At 28.5% G+C, this 27,455-nt stretch overlaps 2 protein-coding genes, 1 long non-coding RNA gene and 1 other non-coding gene across 9 annotated transcripts; all 4 read right to left on the bottom strand.

Annotated features, from left to right (window-relative positions):
* Positions 1-1,580: 1,580 nt before the first annotated feature.
* LOC132921321 (talin-1-like) lies at positions 1,581-5,386 on the bottom strand. The gene is made up of 2 exons (XM_060984281.1): positions 2,356-5,386; positions 1,581-2,296 (listed from the first exon to the last, which is right to left on the bottom strand). Exons 1-2 carry the CDS (start codon positions 5,066-5,068, stop codon positions 2,070-2,072), a joined length of 2,940 nt encoding a protein of 979 aa, XP_060840264.1. The 5' UTR covers positions 5,069-5,386; the 3' UTR covers positions 1,581-2,069.
* A 2,321-nt stretch (positions 5,387-7,707) lies between these two features.
* Positions 7,708-15,700, bottom strand: LOC132921858 (thiamin pyrophosphokinase 1). Of its 6 annotated transcripts, none has more exons than XM_060985095.1 (5): positions 15,619-15,700; positions 12,601-12,747; positions 12,304-12,534; positions 11,939-12,232; positions 7,708-8,170 (listed from the first exon to the last, which is right to left on the bottom strand). In XM_060985095.1, exons 2-5 carry the CDS (start codon positions 12,734-12,736, stop codon positions 8,040-8,042), a joined length of 792 nt encoding a protein of 263 aa, XP_060841078.1. In that variant the 5' UTR covers positions 12,737-12,747; positions 15,619-15,700; the 3' UTR covers positions 7,708-8,039. The 6 variants fall into 6 exon arrangements, with proteins under 6 accessions (XP_060841078.1, XP_060841072.1, XP_060841076.1 ...); XM_060985089.1 differs by lacking the exon at positions 15,619-15,700 and adding an exon at positions 12,903-13,218; XM_060985093.1 differs by lacking the exon at positions 15,619-15,700 and adding an exon at positions 12,818-13,217.
* A 3,533-nt stretch (positions 15,701-19,233) lies between these two features.
* LOC132923063 (uncharacterized) lies at positions 19,234-21,611 on the bottom strand. The gene is made up of 2 exons (XR_009661095.1): positions 21,493-21,611; positions 19,234-20,401 (listed from the first exon to the last, which is right to left on the bottom strand). It is a non-coding gene; the product is annotated as an uncharacterized LOC132923063 (long non-coding RNA).
* Positions 21,612-26,836: 5,225 nt separating this feature from the next.
* Positions 26,837-26,957, bottom strand: LOC132923556 (U5 spliceosomal RNA). The gene has a single exon (XR_009661211.1). It is a non-coding gene; the product is annotated as a U5 spliceosomal RNA (small nuclear RNA).
* Between the last annotated feature and the right edge of the window lie 498 nt (positions 26,958-27,455).

Below are 27,455 nucleotides of genomic sequence, written 5' to 3'. Positions count from 1 at the left end.
GGACTCTCTCCGCGAAGGTTAAACGACGACCACATCTTCGAGCTCACCCTTATAGTACCTAGTCCCTTACTTCTCGACTCCAAACTCGCGTGCCCCCCCCCCCCCCCGAAGCCCCGACACAATGCTGCACGCGCTAGCATCGAGCACCAAACGACGAAACGGCAAATACTGTTCGCCACTACGCCAGTCATCAGCAACTAAGTTATAAGTTGTTCAATGTCCAACTATATTTGTTCTACGAATCCTACTAATTATCCTAGACTGACAAATTATCTCTGTTTAGAATCGTGTTTCGTATACAATGATACATTGATACCTATCATTGCATTCAAACTTAACATATCCATTATAATTTATAGTGACCTAATCTCCATCTCTACTATACAGCAGAGCGATACCCTTAAAAAGGCAAGTGCATTTACCACCCTTTTTAAGGCTCAACTTGTAAGTAATGGCCTCAATTATTGGCTTATAATACATTTTAATTTAATTAATCTTACAAATGCAATGAATAGCATAGGTACCTAGCAAATTGTTTGTTGTGAAATATCTATTTAACTCTGTCACGTTTTAATATCACAGTAAGTTATTATAATTTAAAAATAATAATATTAACTAGTGAACCTCATAGGTTTTATTTTTAAATTTTTATTTTAAAGTGAGTTATGAGCATTTTAAAATGTACAAACAATTAGGATTTTTAATAAGCTCATAACTTACTTTAAAATAAAAATATTAAAAAAACCTATGAGATTCAATAATTAATATTATATTATTATTTTTAAATGTCGAGATTAATGTGCCACAGTTTTTTTTTTTAATTCTGTATGAAAAACTCAAAAACATAAAACCTAGTAATTATTTATTGTTGCATTAAGTTTGAATTACTTTATAACATTAATCTATATTATATGACTTATGTAGTAGGTAGGTATTTTATTACACATATTTTACAGTATTTATTTTAAGAAAATAGATTATATCTTCTTTGGTCACTCATAAAATATGTGGAAAATATTGTTCTAACACTTAATTAGGGATTTTATATTTTTCAATTTCTTTTGTAAATATTACCTTTTTCTATTTCTCCCATAATTTTTCAGCACCAGATAATGAATTTAATTAATTTGCAATATCTTTCCCATCTTGCTTTGGCAATTTGTTTGGTAAAGTTGGCAGAAAATTTGCCAGAATTCAGTCTCGGGTTATTGGACACAAGTTCAACCAACGTTTTCATCTAATTGTTGATTGGTCTTGATTTTGCCAAATATCTCAAGCAAAATAGTTCAAAAATGTGAATATGAATGTCACATTTAAAAAAAAATATATGTTTGTGGTTCAGTCTTCACTCTTCAGTGTTTTACTTGAAATTTTACTTTACAATGCCGTCATCTAACTGCTGTATCTTAGACTGTAAAAGTAACGAGCAAAACACGCATTTCCACAGAATGACGAGGATTTTAAACAACAATTTAATATTAACATTAACTATGCAATTATCTTTTCTACGGCCTACATTAATAAATATCACATTATTAGGTATACTATTAATATGTTATATTATCCCATACAAATAAAAATAGAAAAATTAAAAAATATTTTATTTCTTCACATGGTTAACATAAAAATAAATTTAAACTAAAAATAGATAATAAAAAAATATAGATATAATTGTTTTTTAATTTCTTTAGACATTATATAATAAAAAAAAACTAATTCTACGAGATACTATTTTAATGTTATTTTTACTTTTGTTAATATTAATTAATTTGAAACACAGATTAAATTGTATTAATTATATAAGTTGTTTTTTTTAAATACTAACTTGAAGAGAAATCTAATGTTAAAATTTAACATAATCAAATTATATGAAGTATTTTATAACCTCTGGTAGAAAAAAATCTATAATTTTAAATGGATTTGTATAATTCAAACAATATTATATCTCTAAAAGATGTTTTAACATTTAACACAAGGAATGTATCAATTTCAATAATTACATAATGTTACAAGTAAATAAATTAATGGTTTTTAAGGTAATTTTTAACAAATTGTAATATACTAAATTACTAATAACTATCAACGCTTCTATTTTTTGCTTGTCTGATAACCACCAATCTTTTTCTCGCTTCTTCTAACTCTCTTTCAATTCTTAACACATCAGATCTAGCATCTATTTCTTGGGCCATACCACCAACCATTTTTTCATTTAGTATAAGATTCTTGATTTCATCCGTTTTCATGGCTTGGCGAGCAGCACGAACTACATTTTCAGTTGCACGTTTCACTACATTACCTAAAATAAAAAAAATAATTAAAAATCTTTATTTAAAAAAATTAATCTAAAATTATTACCAGAAGCTAAAAGGCGCTTTGTAGCATCACTATTTGGATCTGCTTTGACTTTACATGCTACCAAAAGTTGTGTTGTGCAAGAAGCCACTTGATTAGCAGCAGATATAAGTTTGTCTTCGCTTGATAAACCTTCAATTATTTCACGAGCACATTCTACTAAGGTATGAGTTGCTGTGGCAACCATTCTAGCAGCATACACTAATCCATCTACCCCTTCATCAACTCCGATTTCATGTTGTGCAAGTGAAGCTGTTTTGACCAATGCACAGGTAGCAGCCGCGATTGATTTTACCGCTTCTAAAATAACTTCATCAGATTTCCAGCAACTTTCATCAACTTTGAATTCATAAGGCCTGGGTTGGATTGTGTCAAGTTTTTTTACCGCTGTATCAATTGAAGTTGCTGAATCCAATAAATGATATTCTATAGTTTCAATGTGCTCCACAATCGTAATTAAATAATGTACCTTTGAAGACAAGCGTTGTGATACTTCTTCTAAAACCCGTTTTGTAGTAGTACTAGGCCTTTTGGAATTTTCTAAAATTGTAGACAAAAATGTCTTAAATTCTTCAGCAACTTGACGTCCAGCATCCAACACTTTTTCATTTAAATTTTTCCCTTGACAAGCAGTTAATAACTCGCTAACTGATTTACGACTTTCTTGTACTGCATTTCTGACATCATTTGGTTTTCCTTTATAGACAATATCCAACATATTTTTAGTGGTATCATCAATACATTTTGCAGACTGAATAAGTGATTCTGTTGTTGTCTCATAATTTGATACATTATGATTCCTTTGTAAATCTTTTTCAATCAATTCAACTGTTGATTCCATAACATTAGTATTTTTTGTACGTTCATCATCAACAGACTTCACAGTTTTCAATAAAGAAGTAACATTAGTTACCAACACTTTTGCTTTATCTTTTAGTTCGTCCATAGATGGAGTTTCAAAACAACCCTTAATTAGTTCTCCAAGTGAACTAGCAACATCTTTTACAGCTGTAATCAATTTAATTTGAACTTCACGGTCGTCTAGTGAGGCTGCACCAGACTTCACAAGTTCTACAAGTTTCAATACTGTAGTTACTGCATTTTTAGAAGAATCGTCCAATTGTTCTTTGGACACTCCAACACCTGCTACTAATGATTTGGTATTTTCCACCAACGTTTTGGAAGTTTTTAGGATATTTTCCCTGTAGTCAGAAAATTTCTGTTCATTAATTTCTAGTTCTAAATTATTACTTTCAGACATAGTGGTATCAAGATCTTCTAAAACACCTGATATGGCTTCAGTGCAGGTGATTTCAATAGAAGTATATTGTTCCTCAGAAATGTAACCAGTTGTATAAGATGTAGCCTCTTGTGGAACTCTGAGAATAGCAGGTTTAGCAACTGATTCAGTTTTTACCTTTTGACCATTACTTTCTATCACAATTGCTTTTAATGGGCTTACTGTATCTTCCATCACTGTAGAATGTTCATTTGCATCAATCCCAAAATGATCCTTAGCTTCTTTTTTTTTCAAAATTATATCAATATAACCAGATATTAATTGTAGTATTTGCTCTGCCTCAGTGGTTTGTACAGAATAATAACGATCAGAATAATCGCCAAAATCTAATGTAAATGTATGAGGTGAAGCTCCCCAGCGCCGAACACTGGTTAAAGGCCAATTTTGTAATATTTCTTTACTTCGTTCATCCAATCGCAACACAGAATCTTTAGTTACTCCAAGAATTCTAGGCACAAGTTTATTTTTACCTTTCATTTCCTCTTTAACTAAGAAAAATGTAACGCCATAAGTTGGAAGTGCTCGAACAGTTCTAGTGTACAAAACTTTTGCTTTAAGCTCAGGCAAATCAATATATTTTTTGTGTTCGTTAAGTATTTTTTTTTCAATACCTTTATTTTTTACATAAGACTGTGGCAAAAATTCTTTTAAATCCAATAATGGAGGTTTATGTTTAGTTTCATCATGGTTACCAAATTGAATATGTGTTTGTAAGCCAGCTAAATGGATAGCAAGATTTTCAGTAACAGGATGAGTACCTTTTAAAATAGCATCCCTCGTTTCAACATATAGCAAATTTAATTGAATCGGATCATGCGAATCTATATTACCATCTGAAAAGAAAAACTTGCGTTTTAATAAAACGCCTTCCTTTTCATCAATACCCTGTTCTCGTAAACTTGCTCCTGGATTAATCCAATTAGTTTCTTCGTCTGTCTTCAACTTTTTACGCAAATGTTCCATCTTATGATCGCGTTTAATTGAATTTCCTGCATTGACATTATTTTCATCGCCTTCAGGAAATTCACGTACCAAACTGTACTCATCATGGTTAGTAATGCCTAGTTTAGCACAAACCACGGCCATAAGGTTGGCGACAGGCTGAGTATCGTCTATCATTAAAGTTTTTAATGTCCCGTCAAGTGTGCTAACCTTAAGTGGACGCACTTTCTTGCGATATTCGAGCAAGTCGCCATTTCGTAGTATATAATACTCTAAATTACGTACAGGTTCAAGGTATATGCCTTTTTTGGAATCTTCGTCGGCCAAAAACAATGTGTATTCCGACAGATGGTCAGGTGATGTTTTTCCGCTGATCTGACAGCACGCATCGTACACAGACGTAGATGGGTCGAATTGTATCGTCTTGGTCACCCCGTCGTCTACAAACCGAATACGTAAAGAAAGCATTGCCATTATTGACGTCGAAAATTACGACTAAACACTGTTAAACATTCAACAAAAATGCACTTTCGTACCGTGGGTTTCAAGCATAATGAAACAACAGGTGAACATTGCCTTTTATGGACATTGCTATGTGTGCACCTACTTTTCGTTTTGTAGATACGATAACTAAATATGAACGTTTTCCTAAGGTCAATAAATCGCGTCGAATAATAAAAAAAATTGTATTTTTATTAAGTTTTACTTGTAAATCCATATTGATTAATATCCAGTGAAAATAATAATTTTAATCCGATTATTATATTTTTTAGACAGTAATTCAAAATAAATTAAAATGTATTGCCAGCATTCAGTGTTATCATGTCGTTATCTGGTATTTGTATTTTTTGTATTCTATGCTGATATCTTTTATTATCACTGAAAGGTGAAAATCACCAAGGTAGGTTGATTGCATAGACCTTATACATATAGTATAATATATATACTATATATAGTTTCTATAAGTCTATGGGTCTATGGTTGATTGATTAATCAATCCAACTTAGAAATATTATATTATCATATTAATGATAACATTGTAACAACCTATGGGAGATAGGTCACTATTTACTATTATTACACTATTATAGTTATTTTCAGTTTTCAATATTTACACTATTATAATAGGTAACAAGTAAAGCTAGGTAGTTGTTACACAGTATTCTAAGTAGTTATAACTTATAAGTGTTATGACTATTGTCTTCAATGATATTTACTTTATGATATAAGATATAACCACATTAAATAGAAAATTATATGATAAATAAATAGTTTAAATAAAAACTATATGCCAAAAATATTGAAAATAAGTAAAAATAATTGTTATTATAGTATATTTATATTAAATATAAAAAAAATTTTAAGTGTGACTGACTGAACATTTTTCTAAGTTTGGTTCAGTAAAAATATGAAGGTTTAAGTTTAACTTTATTAAAAAATATTAGTTTGGTTCAATTTCAATAATAAATGTTGACCTATCAATTACTTATAATTACTATTATGAACCACTAACAATACAAAAAATAATATTGTTTTTAAGCTTTGTTAATCAGAACTGTAACAACCAAAATCTACTAATAAATAATAATTAAAAATAAAAAACCATATCAATGAAATAATTATAAGGATAAATCATAAATTCATAAACAATTATCATAATTAGTAATAATATGGAATGGGAACAATTAAATATTTAAGTAGGTAATACAGTTCTCAGAAATAATTTGTTGTATATTTGTTTGAATGTCTTAGTCAGTTTCAATTTCTTCTCTTCAGATATATTAATTTAAATTTTAAATTATAGATATAATTATCGTACATTTTAATTGATTTTAGTGATTAATTATAATAGGAATTATTAATAATTATTTTCATAGCTATATTTTATTAAAAAATAAATAATGCTTAATTGCAAAGCTTGAGCTATGGATAAGTTATATAAAAATGTAAAATGAATACTTGAGTCACCTATTCAAGAATGAGCAGTTTTTGTTAAATATCAATAATTAAATAAATAATTTTGTACAGTAATTATTTTAATTTTTCAAATTGATTAAATTATTGACATTTGATAAGAAAAAGTATAATTGTATATAATAACAAACATTACTCAATATTTGTGGACAAAATCCCATTTTGATGCTACTAAAATGTAGAATGCATAAGTATACAACCCCATATAATAGATTAAAATATTAAATTTATCATGGTCTGGATAGATTAAATAAATAAGTAAAGCCACAATATTATTGGAACTATTTTAAATTGGTAGATAAATTTATACTTTCTACAGAATATAATCTACTAATTATTTAATGTTAAATCATATTTTGATGTTACAGAATGTTTGATCAAAAGGAACTTGATACATATTTATTCAATTTACAGGATAATTTTACAACATTAAAATAAAATATTGTTATTTTTTTATAATATTAACATCGATTTATGTTTTTATAGTATGAGCAAAATCAGTTCTTTAGTGTTTAAACTAAAAACTCAAACTTTCTTTAAACTAAAGTATTAAAATAACAATCATGTGTCACTGAAGTAATTTACGCATCTAACATGGGGGTAACATATTGGAATTACATAATTTATTATTCTCCAAAGTATTTAAAATATAAAAATAACATAACTCTATGTTCCAATAATTTAGATTACAGTATTATCTAAACAATAAAATATATAATTCTTAATGAAATTTTAAAAACATAATTGAATATAATGTACAAATTAGCATTATATGTATTGAAAAACTTTAATGTGATTATGTAATGAAACTATTTGGTTTTTTTTTAACTTTCCATATCTCTTTGAGTATTTGTTATACAATGGATTTTCAAAATGTTTTAAAAACAAAAATGTTAATATTGAATAATAAAATTAGTGAGAAGATAATTGTATTACTAATCTAAAAAGTAACACAAGATACTATATTTAAATGCAAAGATAAAAATGTATAAAAGAGTCAAGTTAAAGTACCAATTTCCAATTTTTGAAATTAAATTGAAAATTGATTTAATATTATATTGTGCTGTATTACTGACTGATTATCTATCTTAACATAAAAAACTTATCAAATGCTTACAATAAAAATGGAACATCACAAATACATGTGTATAAATATATTTGATTGAAAAAACAATTAAATACATTATTGCATAGACTATTTTAAATATAACAACCCTTAAGGCCCTAACAACATATATATTCTAAAAACATATAACAAACTTCTATAATATTACTTTATAAAAATTAAGCGCACAGATACATTGGATAATTACATTGGTATGTAGTAAATTTTATTGCAGTCATACTGACAGTGCAGATCATAAAATACACAATAATTATTGTGCAGGTAAATAACAAGTGGTCAGGCAGTAGGAAGGGAAAAATTTTACTTTAAAATAAAATATACCAATCTAACAGAGTTCTTCTAGATTTAGAAACTTTCTTCATAGCCCATAGTCATTGTCCATAATAGCGGAGAACTGTTGGTGATTGTGACGATTGGTTCTCCATTGAATGTATTACTACTACTAGTAAGTCCTCCCATTTCCATAAGTTTTCCACCTAAAATGAATAGTAAAACTTAATCTTTATGTAAAAAAATTGTATTGCATATATAGTTTGTTCACAGACAGTACAATTAAAAATAAGTCATATCGAATAATTTCTAAATAAAAGCAACCAGTGTTGTTCATGCAGAGCCCTTTAGAAATTATAGTTATATAGTCACTGACACAAAAAATGAGACCTGTCCTCAGCGGCCTATCATTAATTTGCACCGTTATTGAAATTTTACATGAATACATTGTAGCATTTCTACCATTAAATTTTATATTTGCAGACATGAAAAAATAAGTGCTGACCAACTAGCCACTAGCTAGACCACACATTACTTATAGTCTTTTACCTATATCTTTAAAATTCCATATAGCATTGAAAATTAACATTTTTCTGTTGTAAGAATCACTACCAAAAAACTGTCGTTTGGTGCATAATAAACAAGTCTCATTTTTGTGTCTACGGCGATATTAAAAAGAGTAACTACAATGATTGTAGTAATCATTAAAAAAAGCTATCAACATAAATATTGAAAAAAACTCTTTTTTCTTCATAAAAAATAATATTTATTTGTATTCCATCTAACTAGAATTACTACTTATCACAACTTAAAATTATTTAACTTTTTAATAAAAATAAAAAGCTATACAAAATTTTTTATCAGGTCCGTATATAAGCTAGGTATAAACGGTAGATAGTATACAACCTACAGATTCATGATTGACCACAAATTTAGGGACACCATCTATATTTTATTTGATACAAATATATATCCAATAAGTAAAAACTTTTATTTTACCAACTATTCAAGTTGAATAATCAGGGTTGTTTTAATGTTTGTACACTGATTGAAAAATGTATAAGGTAAACTAGTAAAATAAGGGCACCTACGTTTTCACAACCTACAAGCACTGTAATTGATAATCCGGGCCTGGCTTTCATTAAAAAAAAATCTATTTAATTGAATTTAGTAAGAAATTATAAATTTTTTAACCAGTATAGCTATAATGTGAAATATAATTGTATTAGGTTTAACCTTGTCACAGAAATAGTAATAAAAATTATGAATTTAAGTCACTAGTTCAAACTAAAAATATTTAAATACTAAATAGTTTATATTGATTTTGAAGCATATTTTATTTTTATGTGTTAAGCTACAAAATTATACATTGTTTCACAAAGTATTATTAAATCAATTAATGTACTAATTACTTTTATAAAAGTGTAGACAACTGCCCATTTCTCTGAAAATTGTTTTGAATAATTAATAAAAAAAAATATAAAGAAAACTATAAAAAAATCTCATAAAATTGAAAAAATATTTTTACTATTATGAATAATGTACTATTATGTAATAATTCTGTTTTTCTAGTATAAAATATATTTAGTGATTACACTCATAATTTATTTATTATTTCATAACATATAAATATTCTAAATATTTTTGATTATCTAATATATTTGAATCACAATTTTTTTTTAAAGAGTTTTGGTTTTTTATTAATGGTATATAATCAATTTTTAATTTAGAAATCAACAATTTTTAGAGTAACAAGAATTATAGTCTAATTATTTTACCATATTGAGACCATAGATATTTCCAACTAATATTTCTTCTCATTTTAAGAGCATATGATTATTATAATGCTACAAAGAAAAAGTTAATGTTAGAATTAATTGAATAAGTAAAAGTTTAAATAATAATTTAAAAATCTATTAAGAATTCAACACCCAGTATTTGATGAAGTAATCCAGTAAAAATCCATTAATTATTATTAAATTTTAAATTATCCAGACATGCATAAATCTATAAAAAAAAAATTATAATGAAAAAAAGACCATTTAATTATTACAATTTATTTAGTTATAATAAATAAAATCTATAGGTATACAGATACCTATAGTCTATACCCATAAACTTACTAAATATATTAATATTGATAAACCTAATCTATTCTATGATAAATATTTATGGAACTCTTTTGTTATATAATTATAAATAGGGCTCGGAAGTTGATGACCTTAAAAACATTAAAAAGTGACCTAAAAAATATATGCAAATATGACTTAAAAATGTCCTTAAAAAATGACATAAAAAAATTACAAATATTTGTTTTAAATTAATAAAAATAAATATTTTTTTTAAATTGTACTGTATTTTATTTTAAAATTCTATATACATTTATCAAAGCTTACAAATTACTCAAAATATGACAAAAAAATGTCCTTAAAAATTAAAAATATAGTAGAAGTAGACGAGCATTAAACCAATGTTTTAATTTTCGGAATTTTGAAAATATAACGAAAAAATAATAATGTTTAGGTATAATAATATTCACTACAACAGTGCTTCTCGACCTTTTTTGTAATAGGGTCCCCTAAATTTAATGTAAAACTGTCAAGGCCTCCCTCAATCAGAATCATTAATTTTTACTTAATGATATACTAAATTTACATGTACTATTTCACACAAATAAATTATTAAAATGTAAAGAAAATAAATATTTTTAATATATTTTTGAAACATGCAACCTTATAGTTGTATATAACTTAAAACATATATAAACAAAAAAGAATTGGTAATAACTATAAAGCAATACAAAAATATTCAGTAATAATGTTGATCATTATTATTATACTTTAATCAGTAATCTAATAACTCTAATGTAAGATAAACTTTCCCGATGTAATAAATAATGATTAATCATATGGTCGGTTATAATATAATGTATATGTTTAATGTTATATTTATATAATAACTAAATAATCAAAAATATTTTAAATTAAATAAATATTTCAAGGCCCCCCAGTCATATAACCACGGCCCCCTAGGGGGCTGCAGCCCCCCAGGTTGAGAAGCACTGCACTACAACACGACAGTAATCAGTGAGATAAAATCGGATAGTTACTAATCTTAGTCCGTGGTAATTTCAAAGTTTTAAGTAGGTTATAGGCATAATGGTAATCGACAAGATACAATAAGAAGTGAACTAATGTGAAATCAGTAAAAATGACTAAAAATGTGGGAAAATGACCTAAAAATGTCAAAAAATGACTTAAAAAGTAATAAACACCAAAAAATGCAAAATAAAAATTAGTTGATCAAATTCACATGCTAATGAAACACATTTGTGGCCAGGAGAGCATTGTCTACAAAGTTCCAAAAAAAAAAAATGCAAAATGCATCAACTTCCGTGCCCTAATTATAATATATAGAATAATGTATATAACATTTGTTAAAACTTCTTTTTATTGTACCTATTAATATGTTTATATAATAATGCTCTAATGGTTTTAGATCTATAAATACTAGTATATAAAATAAATTAAACTGTCTAAAAGAAAGCGAATATCCGTGAATTTAAAATTGTCTTAACACATAATACATATATATATATATAATCAGATTATCAATCAACAATTAAAAAATATAAATATTTAATAAAATTTCAGCAAATTGAATGCATTTGTTAGACAGTATATTCAATCAAATATCAGAAGTAAAAAGAGGAATGATAGTGATCAACCAAACCATTTAATACATTTTAAATTAATGAGATTTTAAGATATAAAAATGTATTACACAGTATATTGATTACTTTACCACCATTAATTTTATTTACAAAACAAAGTGCAAGATAATTTATAATAGCTAATTAAAAGGTAAATCAACTATTACTCTAAAATAATAATAAATCAAATATACTAATAATTTAGTAATAAAAATTGGAAATGATTTAATAATACATATTTAGCTAAAAAAAGGCAACTTACTTAAATTCCATTTGAGTCCTGTAGTTGTACATTCGTTGCATGCCGAACCCATTGGAAAAAAGCCTACATAATTGTTCTCAGGGTGAAACCTGAGGAGCTGAGGAACATGGATACGATGTGTGCCGGCCTGGAGCAACCAGGTCAATGAATTTCTTCCCAGAAGATATATGTCTTCATCGAAATAATGGTCTTTGGTCTTAGACTTGTACAAAGTGTTTAAATTTGACAAGAAATGATCGACTCTATGGCACATGTTTACCATAACAATAATAGAATCTATTGATTTACAATTTTCTAAAAAAAAAAAATCAATTTTGATTATCATGAGACTATTACAAGTAGCTCATAAGTTTATGTATAATTACTTGCTGAGTATTTCTTAACCTCTTTAAGTGCTTTGGTGAAGTCTGTTTCATCCTGATTAGGTGTGGGAATGATTGTTGAGCCCATGGATACAAACTGCTCAACGACAGCAGGGTTGGCCGAATCCAGATCACCAGTTATGAGGTCGGGGAATTTTAAGTCATCAAATGAATTTTGTTTGACGAAACTGTGCCATTTGTTGGTGCCGCCATCAACAGTCACTCGGAGCCAAGCTAGAAATAAAGATAAAAATAATATTTAGTTAATTTTGAACGTGATTGCAGTGGCAGAACACTCACAATTATTCCACAGATGCCGCACCAGCTTTGGTGGATTCTCGATGCTTGTGTTCAGTACAACTACAGCTGTGTTCGACAGTTTTAAGTCTTCCAGATCCGGCCACCAGTCTCGGGTCTTAGGAGGATCAGAAATCATAGCTAACGGATCTGCAAAAATATCCATACACCAACCTCTTCACAATAGGTAAGTACTACTAAAACAAACACTTATTATTACCGTCACTACGCCGGAATAATTGTGCGACGCATAAAATTACAAACTAACTACCGAGAACAAAACTACGGACTGCGCGAACACTAACCTCGTAAATAACAAATTTTCGATAGCCAATTAATAGCAATGGCACTTGGGGTTTTCATATGACTTACGAGCAAGTTTTTAGCACGAATGACCGTGGCGCAGCACGACCATAGATTAAAGAATACTACTGTCTCGTCTAAGGTCTAACACGCACTATGTATAACCGGTCGGAGCCGACCACCGCCACTTTTGCCGACCATCGTTGATCGTTGTCGTTCGAACTCTTTTTAATTTACTAATAGATTTCCAAATCAGAGCAATTATTCAATTATTAGTAATTTAATATTTATATTATTATTTATTTTTGTATAATAATAAAATAACTGATAAGCAAACGGTGTGCAGTCTTTGATAATAAATGTATACATATATATATATATATATATATATGTACAATACAAATATTATCTACGTGTATAGCGAAGCGATGTGCAACACTTCACTGACCGTTGCAGTACTTCGAAATAAGAAAGTGCCTTTCACTGAGAACATATGTCGCTTAAATACTCGATCACCGTGACGTCAGGGGCGTGTAAGATTTGAAGATTATTGCCATATAATTATTTCTGTAATCGAAGTTGTACGTCACGCGTCAACACTATCAGGGACCAGGGTTAATACTTACATTATTACATCTATTCTTGTAATACGTACGTTATCAACGTGTCGACAGTGGCAGATTAACCTTCACTGCACCCCGAGGTACGCTTAATATTTACAGCCCCCCTTTTTTAATACTATCCAAGGATCGTACTATATTTGATATTGTATATACTATATAGGGATGGGAATATGGAATACACTATTGATATTTTATACCTTAAAATTAAATGATATAACATTTAGATTAGTTTAAGTATTAAGTGCATATCATTTTCTAAACACCGCTCCTCAACTGCATATTTTATATTATTTTTCAATAAGTACCTACATACGAATCGTTTACTAATTTAATTTTACCAAGTAATTTGTTATAATCCACAAAAGTAAATAATTTTACAAACTATAGATTAAAAGATACATCATAGTCCATAGAATATATTTTTTAATCTTTCTTTATCAAGGTCTGTGTAAATATCAAATCAATATTAAGAAAGACATTTGTTAGATAAGTCTTCATGGACCCCTGTACAAGTATGCTCGGTACAAGTAGTGCGACCCATTATTCTGTTAAAATAAATAAATGAGTACTATAGGCAGTATAGGCGTACTACTTTGTCATTTGTCATAAAGTAAATGGTAGATCATTATAATCTGTAAAAATATGTAAAATTTGAATTCAATGATAAGCAATCCTGAGCGGAGGACTATTGCGAAAAAATGTTTTTTAATGTTGAATAAATTCAAAAAATTATCTATATTAAATGTTTGATTAAAATCGATAATTTAACCTTATCTTCATATCGTTCGATTACTAATACAAAAATATCTGTTGCGATTTTTTTCGGCTGGAAATCAAACTATTTGTTTTAATTATAGCTGACATTGATTTAATTTACATAGACTTTCATTACAACAGTGTCGAATTTTAAAATATGCTCATAGTTTGCATGAAAAATACACCTCAAAAAGTAAATATTCCAATTAATATTACTTAGCCTTGGGTACATAATACAACATGTCTTACACTAACTCATGTATGTTCAACTAGTGTAACTACGAAACTCAAACTTCCTTGTGGTCCAGACTCATGATCACACAAAGTTATATTGTTCTCACAAACTTTTTTGTGTCAAATGTTATGAACATTTTTCAAACGAAAGCAACAACATCCTACAATGTATGTCCAGTACTCCAGTGTACTAAAAAATAGCCGTAACATTTAAAAAAACAAAAATAGGAAAACATACCCCTCCTCCAATTATTAGACCAGCAGTTAATTTTGCACAATCTGAAAATCTTATAGAATACATTTTTATGGAATTGATTTCGTTGATTTTGATTTTCCATAAAATTAAAAATTCTTGTAGTTGAATTAGGGGGTCTTGGAGGTTGTATATAGCAGTCATTATATCGGAGTTAAATGAAGTTATGGCTGTATCAGCCTGTATCGTCGGCGAAAGTACTAGAATAGTTCGGTTGAATTTGGTATGTTTGCTGTATATATATATATTGTAGAGAGTCGGAGAAATGATACTGTCTCGGAGAACACCTGCGTTTATAGGATGTAAGTAGAAACTTGGAAATTTCTTCTTCACGTCTTACTGCAAATGTTCAATTTGATATAAATAATTTGAGGGTGAGAAATAACATAATGGGTAAGAATTATAAAGTTTGAATATTAGTTCTTCATACCACCTCCGATTTAACACCTGTTCGCCTAAAGCCAAATTGTGCGTTTGGAATTTTTATTTAGTATCGGGTAAATTTTTAAAAGATTTTTTCCAGTATATTAGAAAAAGATAGAAGTATTGTATTTTGGAAACGTGAAGTATCATATGGTTAAGCTCATCATCGCACTAATTTATAAGTACCTATATAGAAAATTGACCTATTTGACCTAATTAAATACATAATTAGAAGTCTTCAAATGTTCGTTATTATTTACTATAAACTTTTCTTAATTTTGATTCCGTACCTATCGGCCGTATCTATTAAGAATTTAGTATTTACTGGTTTATTATATTTAACAACATGGCTTTAAATACCATAAATTATAGCTTTATAGGGATAACCGCTATTTTTGTTTATATTTAAAATAATAAATAACAATTTACCTATACTTCAGATGTTCAGATAAAATGTTTGACCACTGATTTCTGCTACCTCCACTGGCTCCATCGACAACTGACTGAACTTAATTAGTTATAAGTTATAACTTATTCATTTTAGTCTGAAAATAAAACCATTTTTATTTGTTCGATAATTGTACGTATATCTAATGTGTATTTATTTAATACATCGTACTTTGTACAGAATTACATAAAATATTGCCAAAACTCTATGATATAGAATAAATGTATCAATAAACCTTGAACGATTTATTGTTGAACATCGAATCTAAATAATTAAATATTTGATAATTTGAATATTTTTTAATATTTACTAACACTAATATATATATGTATATATATATTATATTGATGAAAATAAGTTTTAGTGATTTCCCACACGGCAAACGAAGATTTTGTTAATGCCAATTAATATTTGTACGAAACGTACATTCCTATGTACATACCACGGGTATATTGACATACGAAATAAAATTAGATAAATCGTATATTTACATTGTTACATTTTTTTTAAAAATAAAATGGTATTTATCAATAAATAAGACTTTTTAGATAATAATTTAACGTTGATAAATATTATAATATATTTTAAACAAAACTCAATAATACTACAGTTAATATTAATTGTTTTATATTTTTGATTTTAATGCAGGGGGGACTTTATTTAAGACTTCAAATATATAAAATATTTTTGCGTTTAATTAACAGTTGTTTGTTCATTTCCACTATATTTTTTATGAGTTATACTAGCTATAATATATTAATATAAATGTAATTTTGTATAAATTAAAAATTATATATTTTATCATATATTTGTTTCAAATATTTTGCTCTTGGATTAAAATAAATGTTATAATTTTTATTTCCTTGATGTATGATGAAATAAATTTTGTGCTTGGAAAGCAATATATACCCTCGGATATTCAGAAAGAAATGCTTTTTTCATTCAAATCCGTATTCTAATCATAACATATGGATAATTTACAGTCGGTCGCAGCCATTCAAGATCACATAAATTTTATACAGATTCCATATACAGGGTCCGACAAAAAAACCTCCCTTATTTAGAAATAGTGCTGTGTGAGTTGTGGTGGTGGTACAATGTACAACAGCGGAGAGGGTATCGATGGATAGTGGTATACGTGCCATTTTTAGTAGATGTAATGATAAGGAACAAAAAAAAAAACAAAAAAAAAAAACGAAATAAAAACCAAAAAAAAAAAATGAAAATAAACTCGATTTAAAAAAAAAATTCTAAATTTAAAGTTTTTAACGTGATCACCCTGTGGGCTGTGTTTACGATCTTTAGGGATATTTAAAGGCACAGTGTACGATCATCGCCCCGCATCCCTACAAACACTTAAGGAGCCAATAACCAGGCATTGGCCTCCATTACACTAGCAATGACATGAAGAGTTATGGAAAACTATCGGGAAAGGCTTCATGAATGTGTTAACAATGGAGGATACTACTTAACTAATGTAATGTTTAAAATAAATAATTAAAAGTGGCATAATATTTATTAGAAAAAAATAAAAGAATTTTTTCTATTTCTTTGTTTGTATATTTGCAACTGCCTCTTGAAATATGGGAGGTTTTTTGCCGGACCCTGTATTATCTACCATAGTTATAAGGGCTAGAGTCCTAGAAAACCAAAGTTAAAAATAATTTGAATGCTAATTGAAGCTAAAAAGTAAAACCTTATAGGGGGGCTTAATACAAATACAAGTGACTAAGCTCGCTCTCGACTTCCCCCTCCCTAGTTACGCCGATGCATAGATACTCCTTGATAGCTACATAATGTCTTTTGTGGGATGATTTTACGAGTGGCGAATGTACAAATAATAACAAAAGTATAATGGGACATAACGCAGATCAAAAATAAGAACATGGCTTATAAAGTTCAATTTAAAATTGACTGACTCAAGTCTACAAATTTGTACGATGGCCACAAATATTATTTTATGGAAAATTAAAAATAACAAATAAGTTGCCTATATAATGCTCCTTAAAAACGAATGATGTGAAATACTGAAATAGTTCTTGTTTGTAAACAAATATTGTAAATTGCTTACTCGAGTTCTCAGCTTGATCAACTGGTTAGGTTAGATTAAAGATTATAAGAATTTATAAGACTGTAATAATGGGTTGATAAATATTTGTACACCCAGAAAATATATGTTTAAATAAAATATAACTGCGAGGAGTACTGTATTCATATGATTTTCCGGATTGTAATCGTTTTTAAATTTTAAATTTTTGTACTTAGGTATTAACTTATATAGTAAGTTTAGTTCTTTAAATTTTCAATTATACTTTATAGTCTAACTTCCAATCTGTGTATCATATTTTTAATATTTTGTTCCGATACTTGTACAAAAAGATACAAAATTAGTATTAGTCAAATCAAGAATATTGATTTTAAAAAATATGTGAAAGAAGTTATACAAAGATTTAAGTTATAATGTGAATAATTTATACATATACCTGTACTACAAAAGTGTATGCTAAAATAAACGCCACCGTCCAACATTGATTATATGATTTAAATAATAAATATATGTATATTATCATTATCATTTTGTTTGACTTTATAATGTATTCCTATATTATTGATAAAAATTAGTTTAATTATTAATAAATTAATTCTATATAGATCAAGTGTAATTGGACTATTAGGTTTGTTTAAATAAGACATAACATACTTGGCATACTTACTAAAGTTAATGCGCAATTTACTAACAAATAATTAATCGTAAATATTAATAGTATAAAAAAATATGAAAGTTTTGTTTGTATGTGGATTATTATGCCTTAACAGAGATATATCGCAATAAAAACAACTAACTACATTATAATACCTCAGGTTTTTTAAATAAAAAATCAATTAATACGTCGTTTAATGCTAAGGGGATATGACAATTGGCACATGGTGGAAATAATTATATATATTATTGTAATAATGTAAAAATAATAGAATAAGTAAAATTAAAGTTAATATAACTAAAAATGGCTAATACTAGATATTAGACAATAAGACTTTAGTCCAGGGGGTTTCTTTCTTACACTTATAGAATGTAGTATATCATACCATGCAATTGTATATAAAATATAAGTTTAATGTGAAATGTATACATACCTTATGTTAAATGTTAATTGACTCGCAACTGCCTATAGGATATATTGTAGTATGATAAGATCAATACTTGAATCCAAGTAAGAAAACATAGTTAGTTAAAACAAGTCCAATTGTTGTTTACAACCTTACAAGATTCGATATAGAGAGAATGAGTTGTTGTCATAATAATATGACTGAATATGAATTATAAAAAATTATATATGCAAATTTATATAATTCTATTACTTAACTCAAAAAGTGTAGGTATCAAACACAAATTATAGTTTGTAAATACTATACATTTTAACTATATATTTATTAAATATAAATAAACAAAAATTTAAAATAACACATTTTAATTATATGGCCATAAAAGTTTTGTACATATTTCTAATTTCTATTATTAATTGATATTTTTCCAAAAATAATAGTTCAAAATAAAATTATTGTTACAAATAAATAATTAATTGTGTATGCAAAAATAAATTTTAATTATTTATTGTACTGAAAAGTTAAAACAACATTTATTTAAAAATAAAATAAATGAATATACATAAAAATTAAAAATGTTAAAAACTTGTATCACTAAAAATATGTTTAGAACTATTTAAGGCAATACACAATAATTTAACTTAGTACTTACTGGTTTGTATATTATGTGAACATATATTTTTTTTATTTTCTTATTCTAGATTTTAGTTTATATGTCTATAACTAAATAATATTATGAAGAAATAAAAACACAAAACATGAAACATTTTTGTAGATAAATGTCATGTTATACAAAATAAAATTATTGTTAATTGTTATAATATATTATATATAGGTACATACACGCACCATAGTATAGGGATTATACATTAATGTCACCATTTCTATAACAATAATATTCAATAATGTTTAATTGTGACAAACTCATATATATGTATATACGACTATAAGTATATAACTACAACCATAAGAAAATAAGTACCTAACAAAATATTGTTAAATCACGAAAGATATTAAGCTAACCTAACCGAGTATGCAATAATGTATGGTGTATTGGTGTATCATATTATTTATGTTTGTACGTACCTATATATATGTATTATAATAATATGTTAATAACCTACAGTGGCTATAAATAATCGATTGATCCACGGTCACGACAAGGATGAAATATTGACACTTATTTCATTTTAAATAGAAGAAATTATGCGGAAATTATACAAAATGTAAAAAAATGAGTAAAAATATTAAGTATTATATTTTCGAACGGATGATGATTGACGACTGACGAGCGCAGAGGAGACGCCGCGACAGCTAAACCATACGTGCATCGAAAACCTTCATACTCGTTCGTTGACGTCGGCGGAGGATGCAACGACGGGTTAAGGCTCAAAATTAACTAATAATATAATATATTGTATAGGTAGGTACTATACTATCATCAGGCGTCGTGGCTGCCGTCCGTTCGATGTATGGTGCCGCCGCGGGTCGGGGTAAACTTCCATCCGTAAGATACCTGTAGAGACGAGCTTCTGAACGTATCGATTATTCTACAAAAGCCCGGATCTACAGGGTAGATCACGGATGCGTTACATTTCTGACGTGACCGGAGACTTGCACATGGACCACGGCGGGCGACGATGAGCAAACTGTAAATTACTGGAAAACGATAATAATAATAATAATAATAGTCTATGTCTATAAAAAAGTAGTAACCTAGTATGGATGGCAAGAGAACAAAAATTTATTCGTCATAAGTAAGCCGGCTTGTATAAATATGTTATACTACGACAAGTCTGCACCGGAAACGAAACGGCGCACTTGGGGCGTCCAAACACGTCGGGGGATGTAAAGCGAACGCACTTCTGACCTTGGCCGAAGGGAGGCCGCCCGATTAGTGGTGCTAGCAGGGTGGTGGTGGTAGTGGTGGAGGGTGCTGCGAATCTCGGTGCGGTGGCCGACGTGTATTGATCACGGCTGCTGATGCTGCTGCTGAGTCCGGGGCGTGGGCAAAGGGCGAGAGTTGCGTAGAGAACGTGTCGCGGTGGGGGACGAGACCGGAACTCGGCGGCGGCGGCTGCTGCTTTGTAAATATACGATGCGAAAATCGAAAACAAAATATGTACATATTATGAAAACACGAAATGTGGAAAAAAAACTATCGTACATATTTGTTTCCTAGACGAAAACCGGGACACGACCGTTTAAATAATGGCGTTACTTATATAATATAATATGTGATGCTTGAATCGGGAAGATATAAACATATTTCAATACGGATTATAACCCAATACGGAGATCTACTCAAAGCTGCTCTGCACAAACTCGTTTTAAACGAATACTTTACATTTACAAAAAAACGGAAGTTTATATTACGTGTATAAACACACCACAAGTGTTGCGCGAATGCGTGATTTTAGTGAGCGAACGAGGAACATACTACGTATAAATAGGTACGTATGACAAAGAAAAGCAAACAATAATATACACATATATATATATATATAAATTATAATAATATATATTAACGTGCGTGTAATATAGAGGCCCGTAATGTAGTTTCCGCGATGCGCAGTATCACTGATAAAATATTCAAATAGATATACATATGTGAATAGAATAATAATATTATAGCTATAATTGTTGCATTTTAATACATACATTTTAACACAGGAATTCCGTAAGAAAAAGATGATTTATAATAGTTTTAATAAAGGCATAGTATTATACCGATATATTATTATACTTACTAACAGCAGACGATCGGATGTGATACGTACAGTGCGCGGTCCACGGCCGACGTGAGGGTCCTCTGAGAGTCGTGATCCTTCTGCCGGGTCTCCGATGCTGTGCGCACCGCTGCGAAGGGCTGCTGCTGCGGCAGCTAATAATGTACGGGAAGGGGCGCGACGCCACCCTCGGCCACGCGCACGCACACACGCCGCAGTCGGTTTAATCTATAAAATGCAAAAGTCCCGGCGCGGGGAAACGCCATCGTCGAGGTGGACTCGTCTCCTCACTTTTTATGTATGTATGTGTGTGTGTGCGTGTGTTTGGGTCAGAGTAGAGCAGCGAAAACTTTAGCTGTTAAAAATCAAAAACATTTGCATATTATACCCATACACGATTAAAAATGGCACATAACAATATATGCACAGAAGAAAAACGTTTGAAATAATGAAGATGTTGTAAAAAGAAATGCTATTAAATCTTTATGGGGTTGCTTCTTCTTTTCGTAAAGTATATAATGTATTATGTATATTTACCGAAATATCAATGTGCTGTCCAATATATTTTAATGTAATTATGTATATAAATGATTGATTTACAGGTCGACAACGTAGGTACATCTATAGTACAAATATGTAATATTATACAGTCAATAAAACCAAAATTTTCGAAATATATTTTGTTGATTGACATTATACTTTACGAAGTACATAACCTGGCGGTGAAATCCGTGTTAGAGTATTTAGTATAGTAAATTAGTAACGTTAAAGACTTTTCTAAAATATAAAAACTCGGCCAATATTATATAGTAGAAACACAGTAGCAGCTGCAATACGATAGTAATCTGTTACTAGCGACAGAGAGAGAGGGAGAGGAATAGCCGATGGCGTTATTTTTGATTTAATATTTTATGTCGGAAAATCATATCGATTTTACCATGGCCGCACGAATTGCTTGCGCTTTTATTTGCGGAATACTATGTATATGTTTGCATAACTAGTAACTACCTACATATATATATACCTATATAAATATATAATATGTGGTTTATTAAATATGTCGCACTATAATAGCATACAATACGCGTATTGTACGATGCAAGGCGTGCGAGGGAGCGACATGCGCGAAATCGTTTATATAATAATAATAATAATAATAATAATAATAATATACGATATTATAAAATTACTCGCGAAGAACTGTGTAAAAAAAAAAAGTAAAAGGGGTTGTTGGAACATAGTACAATAAATATTATACTATATATTATATAATGTACGCGCAACCGTTAGAAAAATGCGTACGCGACCATTGTCATCGTATGTCGAGGGTTAGGCCATTCATGGTCCGGTCGGCTACAGATTTAATTTTTTTTCCGATCAACGTAGGTCAACGTACTCGAATACGAATCTAAAATAAAATTGTTAGCTGGTCCAGTACAGTAACAATTACATTATTACAATGACAATGGTTATAGCAAATTCAAACATTTGACTGCTGCAGGACAAGAAAGCTTTGGCTCGGCTAGGCTCGTCGCTGGTAAGAGACATCGCATTATTCGAGGTGCCTACACCACTAGCGTCTAGAATCCAATAGAGCCAACGAAAAGTCCCGATGGAAAAATGTATGGTCTACAGTAAGAGCACGAATAATTTAGTTAGGTTAACCGAAAAACTTATATTACTTACTATTTATATGTAAATTATTTTGTGAAAAAATCTATAGATACGCGAGCCTGATATTTTGGCAGAAATCTGACATAGTTTTCATCTGACCAAATGATATATAATATAATAACACTGCAATTATGTGTGTATTTCACATATCATTATACCTAATGGCTAATGTTATTTAAACGTACTATACATTTACACGTTAATGTTTGTAATCGTTGGGTACAAAAGATGCGTAATATTATTGATAATATGAGATTTATCATTTATAAATGTCATGTTTAATATAAATTGGTGTTTACAAACCAGATTTAGTGGGCTTGAATATAAGAAAAAAGATTAATGAAAATGAAAATGAAAATACCAATTACCAATATCTGTATTTATCAGATTTTAAATCATAATAGTAGGTATTCTACTTTTCATTTATATATTATTACTATAGTAGACGTATAAAATCGATAATTACGATCACATGATATATAATATGTTCAATCTTATAATTATACAAGACATTAAATATAATCAAGGTATACATCACACTTAATTATTTTAAATACAAACACATTTACTCACGGTCTTATTAATAAAATATAATTACATAATATGGTGTCAAATTAAATTAAAATTTGCAAGTATTTTTTTGAAGAAAGAAATAAAAATACTATATCGAGTATATCGGAACGTATTATAAATACATTTTTTAAAATAGTTAAGTATCTACCTATTTATTCATTTAACTATTTCGTAATTTCCAAATAGGTATGCGTCTAAGAATTATGATTTATGTTAGTCACATTTTTAAAATATATTATATTTGTCTGCTATTGACAAAATAAAATATTAAAACAAATGCATAATGTACGTACATGATATTATAATATTATCTATATAAATATAGTAGTCCTATAACGCCCAAAAAAACTAAAAACATAATTCGACCAATTTAACGTATGGCTCCGGGTAGAAATTTTGTTTTATGACTTTATAATTACGCCTTAACATTTCGGGGACTTAATTATTACCTATCAGAATAAATAAAAATAAAAATAATATTAATCAATGATCAATAGATACGTTTGAAAGTTGAAACTGTGCGCGCGCCTTACGTTACTTCGCCAAATAATTGTCACAAATTCGTGAATATCGATCGATTCGCGTTCAATGTCAATATTCTGGTTTAAAATTAATCAGTAGTTCCCAGTAGGTACATACATATTATTATATTTTATATTATTACTATTTCGTACATACTACATACTATTATTATTTTTATTATTAATATTATTACTTCCATCGAACCCATGATGTGTATAAATCCGAACACCGATTAGAGTATAAACGTGTAAATCAAAATGTTTGCGAAACGTGTAACACTGTAAAAGCACTGGCATGAAATGTTGAGTTCATAACGACGAATAAATTGTATGCATTTAATTGGCATTAATAAATAATATAATTGTTAGATAGTATTATTAAAATTATTACAACAGACAACTTCAATAGTTGTCAGTTGCGCCATCAAATCGACGCATAACATCAGTCCATCAGTGTCTCTCAAATGTCCAGTGCGCAAAGTTGAAGGGCAAAAAAAAGTCGAAGGGCACAAAAGAATTAAAAAATATTATTATGATGCCGGCGGAGAAATGATACAAAACAAAATATGCAGCGCTATCTATACGCCGTGGGAAGACGAAATTAATATTAGATTATCATGGGTACATACCATTGATTTTAGTATATTCTAAAATCAATGGTACATACACAAATAATATTTAAAAATTTGAAATTAAAAAAAAATCGTGCTCACGTATTTGAAATATTTTTAAAAAGTCCAAAATTTCAGTCTAAAATTAGCTAACAAAGAATTAAAATATTTTGAAAAGTACGTATAAATTCAATATTTTATGCTTTTTGTCCTAATATAAACATTTGGAAAACATTGTATTGTATGTGTTAACTGTTAATGGCCATTCGTTATAGAATTATACAAAAAAATCACGGACGTTAAGTACATGTATCTAATAAAAGTGTACATGTTACTTCATGATTTATTTTTATCATTATTGCTTAATTATTATTATAACACAATAAAAATACAAAAATTATTTTATTAAAATTTGTAATACTTACACCTTTTTACAATATCATATACCTACCTAGGCTTTAAAAAAAAACTTATTGTACTTATTGTACTGCTTTAAATAGTATCTATAAAAATTATTTTTATTGAAATGAGTATTGGTAGAAAAGGTAAAGGTACACTTTTGGTGAAACCGGCTTATCACCCAAGATAACAAAATCGATTTTGTCAATAAGAGGTTTTACGTAAAAATCGTTATTTCCAAATTTTTGTTTTTCACAATTATTAAGATTAGTACTGTAAAATTGTTTAATTCAAAATACCAACTAGATTCGTTTTTCTATCTGCAGATAACTGATCAAATATTGTAGTAAAGGATTGAAACACTTTTACTAAAAGGCGACTACAGATACAATAATAAAACTTGTTATTTTAATCCTAAATCCGCTTAGATTCGAAAATATTATTACATTTTTAAACAAAATTATCTTTAAAAATGATATCAGTTTTAGACTTCTTTACTTAAATAGCTAATTTTGTTGTTTGTTTGTGTTATAATATTTTGCATCAATGCTTGAAATACAATTACAAATACTAGGTAGTAGGAACATATAAAATATTTTTTATATAAAAAAATCGTGAACAATTATAATATTGAAATTATATTTAAATCAATGATATGAGTAATATGTGTACACACAGTAACTGTTATATAAACTGTAGTCATAAATTAATTAATACTAGTCATTTAGTCATTACAATTTATGAATTTTCTTGGTAAATAAATTATCATAGATAAATTCATAAATAATTTAAATAGTCCGTTTCTCAACAGTCATTTGCCAGCCAAAAATACTATAACGTCTATAACAATGTTGAATATACATATATTATTAATTAAAAATCATTATCCTGTAGTGGTAATAATACAATTATTATTATTCAATTGAGTAATATTGTAAATTAACGGTTTTGAGATCAACCCAGATCAATATATAGGTATTTACGTATGGTTAACTCAATATTTAAAAAAATATGATTATATACATAATATACATGTATATATTACTCGCAGGCATTACTATTAAGCATCTTTACAATCTACACAATATAATATTATAATGGTACTACAGCGAAACCTCGATATAGTGGACATTTGCGAGGAATTACAAAATATGAACTATAAGAAAAAAATTGGTTATATAATATATTCGTACATTATAATTGGTATTATTTATTAAAATTTATAAAAAAATTATTATTATACTGTACTAAGTGTACTATACTACTATAATGTATTTATTAATTATTATATATGTATTAAGTGGGTATGTACCTCTATGTACAATTAAAAAATATTAAATTATTTTTTTTGAGTAATGTTTTACTACTCTCCATGGTAGAGTTGCAAATGCAATCATTAATTACTTTATATTTGAAATATGTTTCATAATCTTCATCGGATTGTTTGGTTTTTTTTCACTTAAATCGTCTGATATTAATATTATATTGTTTTCTGCTGGATCTTCAAATTAATAAAAATTTCCAAATTTAACCAGTAGTCAATTGTTTAAGATGGATACGTAGCACCAATAACATCGTTAGATCTGGGCCCGACCAGAAGGTCAGGTGTTTAAAAAAATTACATTCTAGACTCCTTAGAGTGTTCCCCTCCACGGAAATCTTTAGTAAAAGGCGAAAGATTTTTTCGATTTGAAAGGGAACCGGAGTTGTGTGATAATCTTCGTTCAGTTCATTATATACAATTACACAGGTTACGATACCATGTAGTAAGTGAGTGTTAATCACACCTCGTATTTCCAATTTCAAACACAAATCTGTCGGGTCAGTATACGTACTGACCATTACCAATGCAAGCTTTTAATGTCATCTCGAAAGCCGATCGCAAGAATCGTTCGGCATGGTGCACTTAAAACGCCCTGTTATGGTAATAAAATTACGTCGGTAAACGACTTAGCCTGCAAACGCCATCTACCGGCTGTTTGTTGGAGCATTGTTGTGTCGTAGACGATGATATTTAGTAAGTTGGCGACGAATAACCGAAATAATAAAATTACAAAAATGTAAGAAATAATAATACCTATAACGGCTATAACATTAATAACGTAATACAGCGACGTTATTACGACGATTATTTTACGATGGTGATTCTTTCTGTGTGACTGTGTTATCAAAATTAATTATAAATTGTAACTGTATTCATAATAAT

Source organism: Rhopalosiphum padi, chromosome 2, assembly GCF_020882245.1.
Source record: "Rhopalosiphum padi isolate XX-2018 chromosome 2, ASM2088224v1, whole genome shotgun sequence".
NCBI lineage: Eukaryota > Metazoa > Arthropoda > Insecta > Hemiptera > Aphididae > Rhopalosiphum > Rhopalosiphum padi.
The sequence above is the reverse complement of the archived record's forward strand: the minus strand, read 5'-3'. Positions and strand labels throughout refer to the sequence as shown.

Excerpts from the sequence above, each read along its gene's own strand:
- LOC132921858 (XM_060985089.1), bottom strand. The coding sequence starts at position 12,960 with ATGAAAACCCCAAGTGCCATTGCTATTAATTGGCTATCGAAAATTTGT. Across the intron at positions 12,535-12,600 it reads GCGGCATCTGTGGAATAATT|CTTGGCTCCGAGTGACTGTT; the intron begins GTGAGTGTTCTG and ends CTTTATTTCTAG. Across the intron at positions 12,233-12,303 it reads GGTTAAGAAATACTCAGCAA|AAAATTGTAAATCAATAGAT; the intron begins GTAATTATACAT and ends TTTTTTTTTTAG.
- LOC132921321 (XM_060984281.1), bottom strand. The coding sequence starts at position 5,068 with ATGGCAATGCTTTCTTTACGTATTCGGTTTGTAGACGACGGGGTGACC. Across the intron at positions 2,297-2,355 it reads AAAGCGCCTTTTAGCTTCTG|GTAATGTAGTGAAACGTGCA; the intron begins GTAATAATTTTA and ends TTTTTATTTTAG.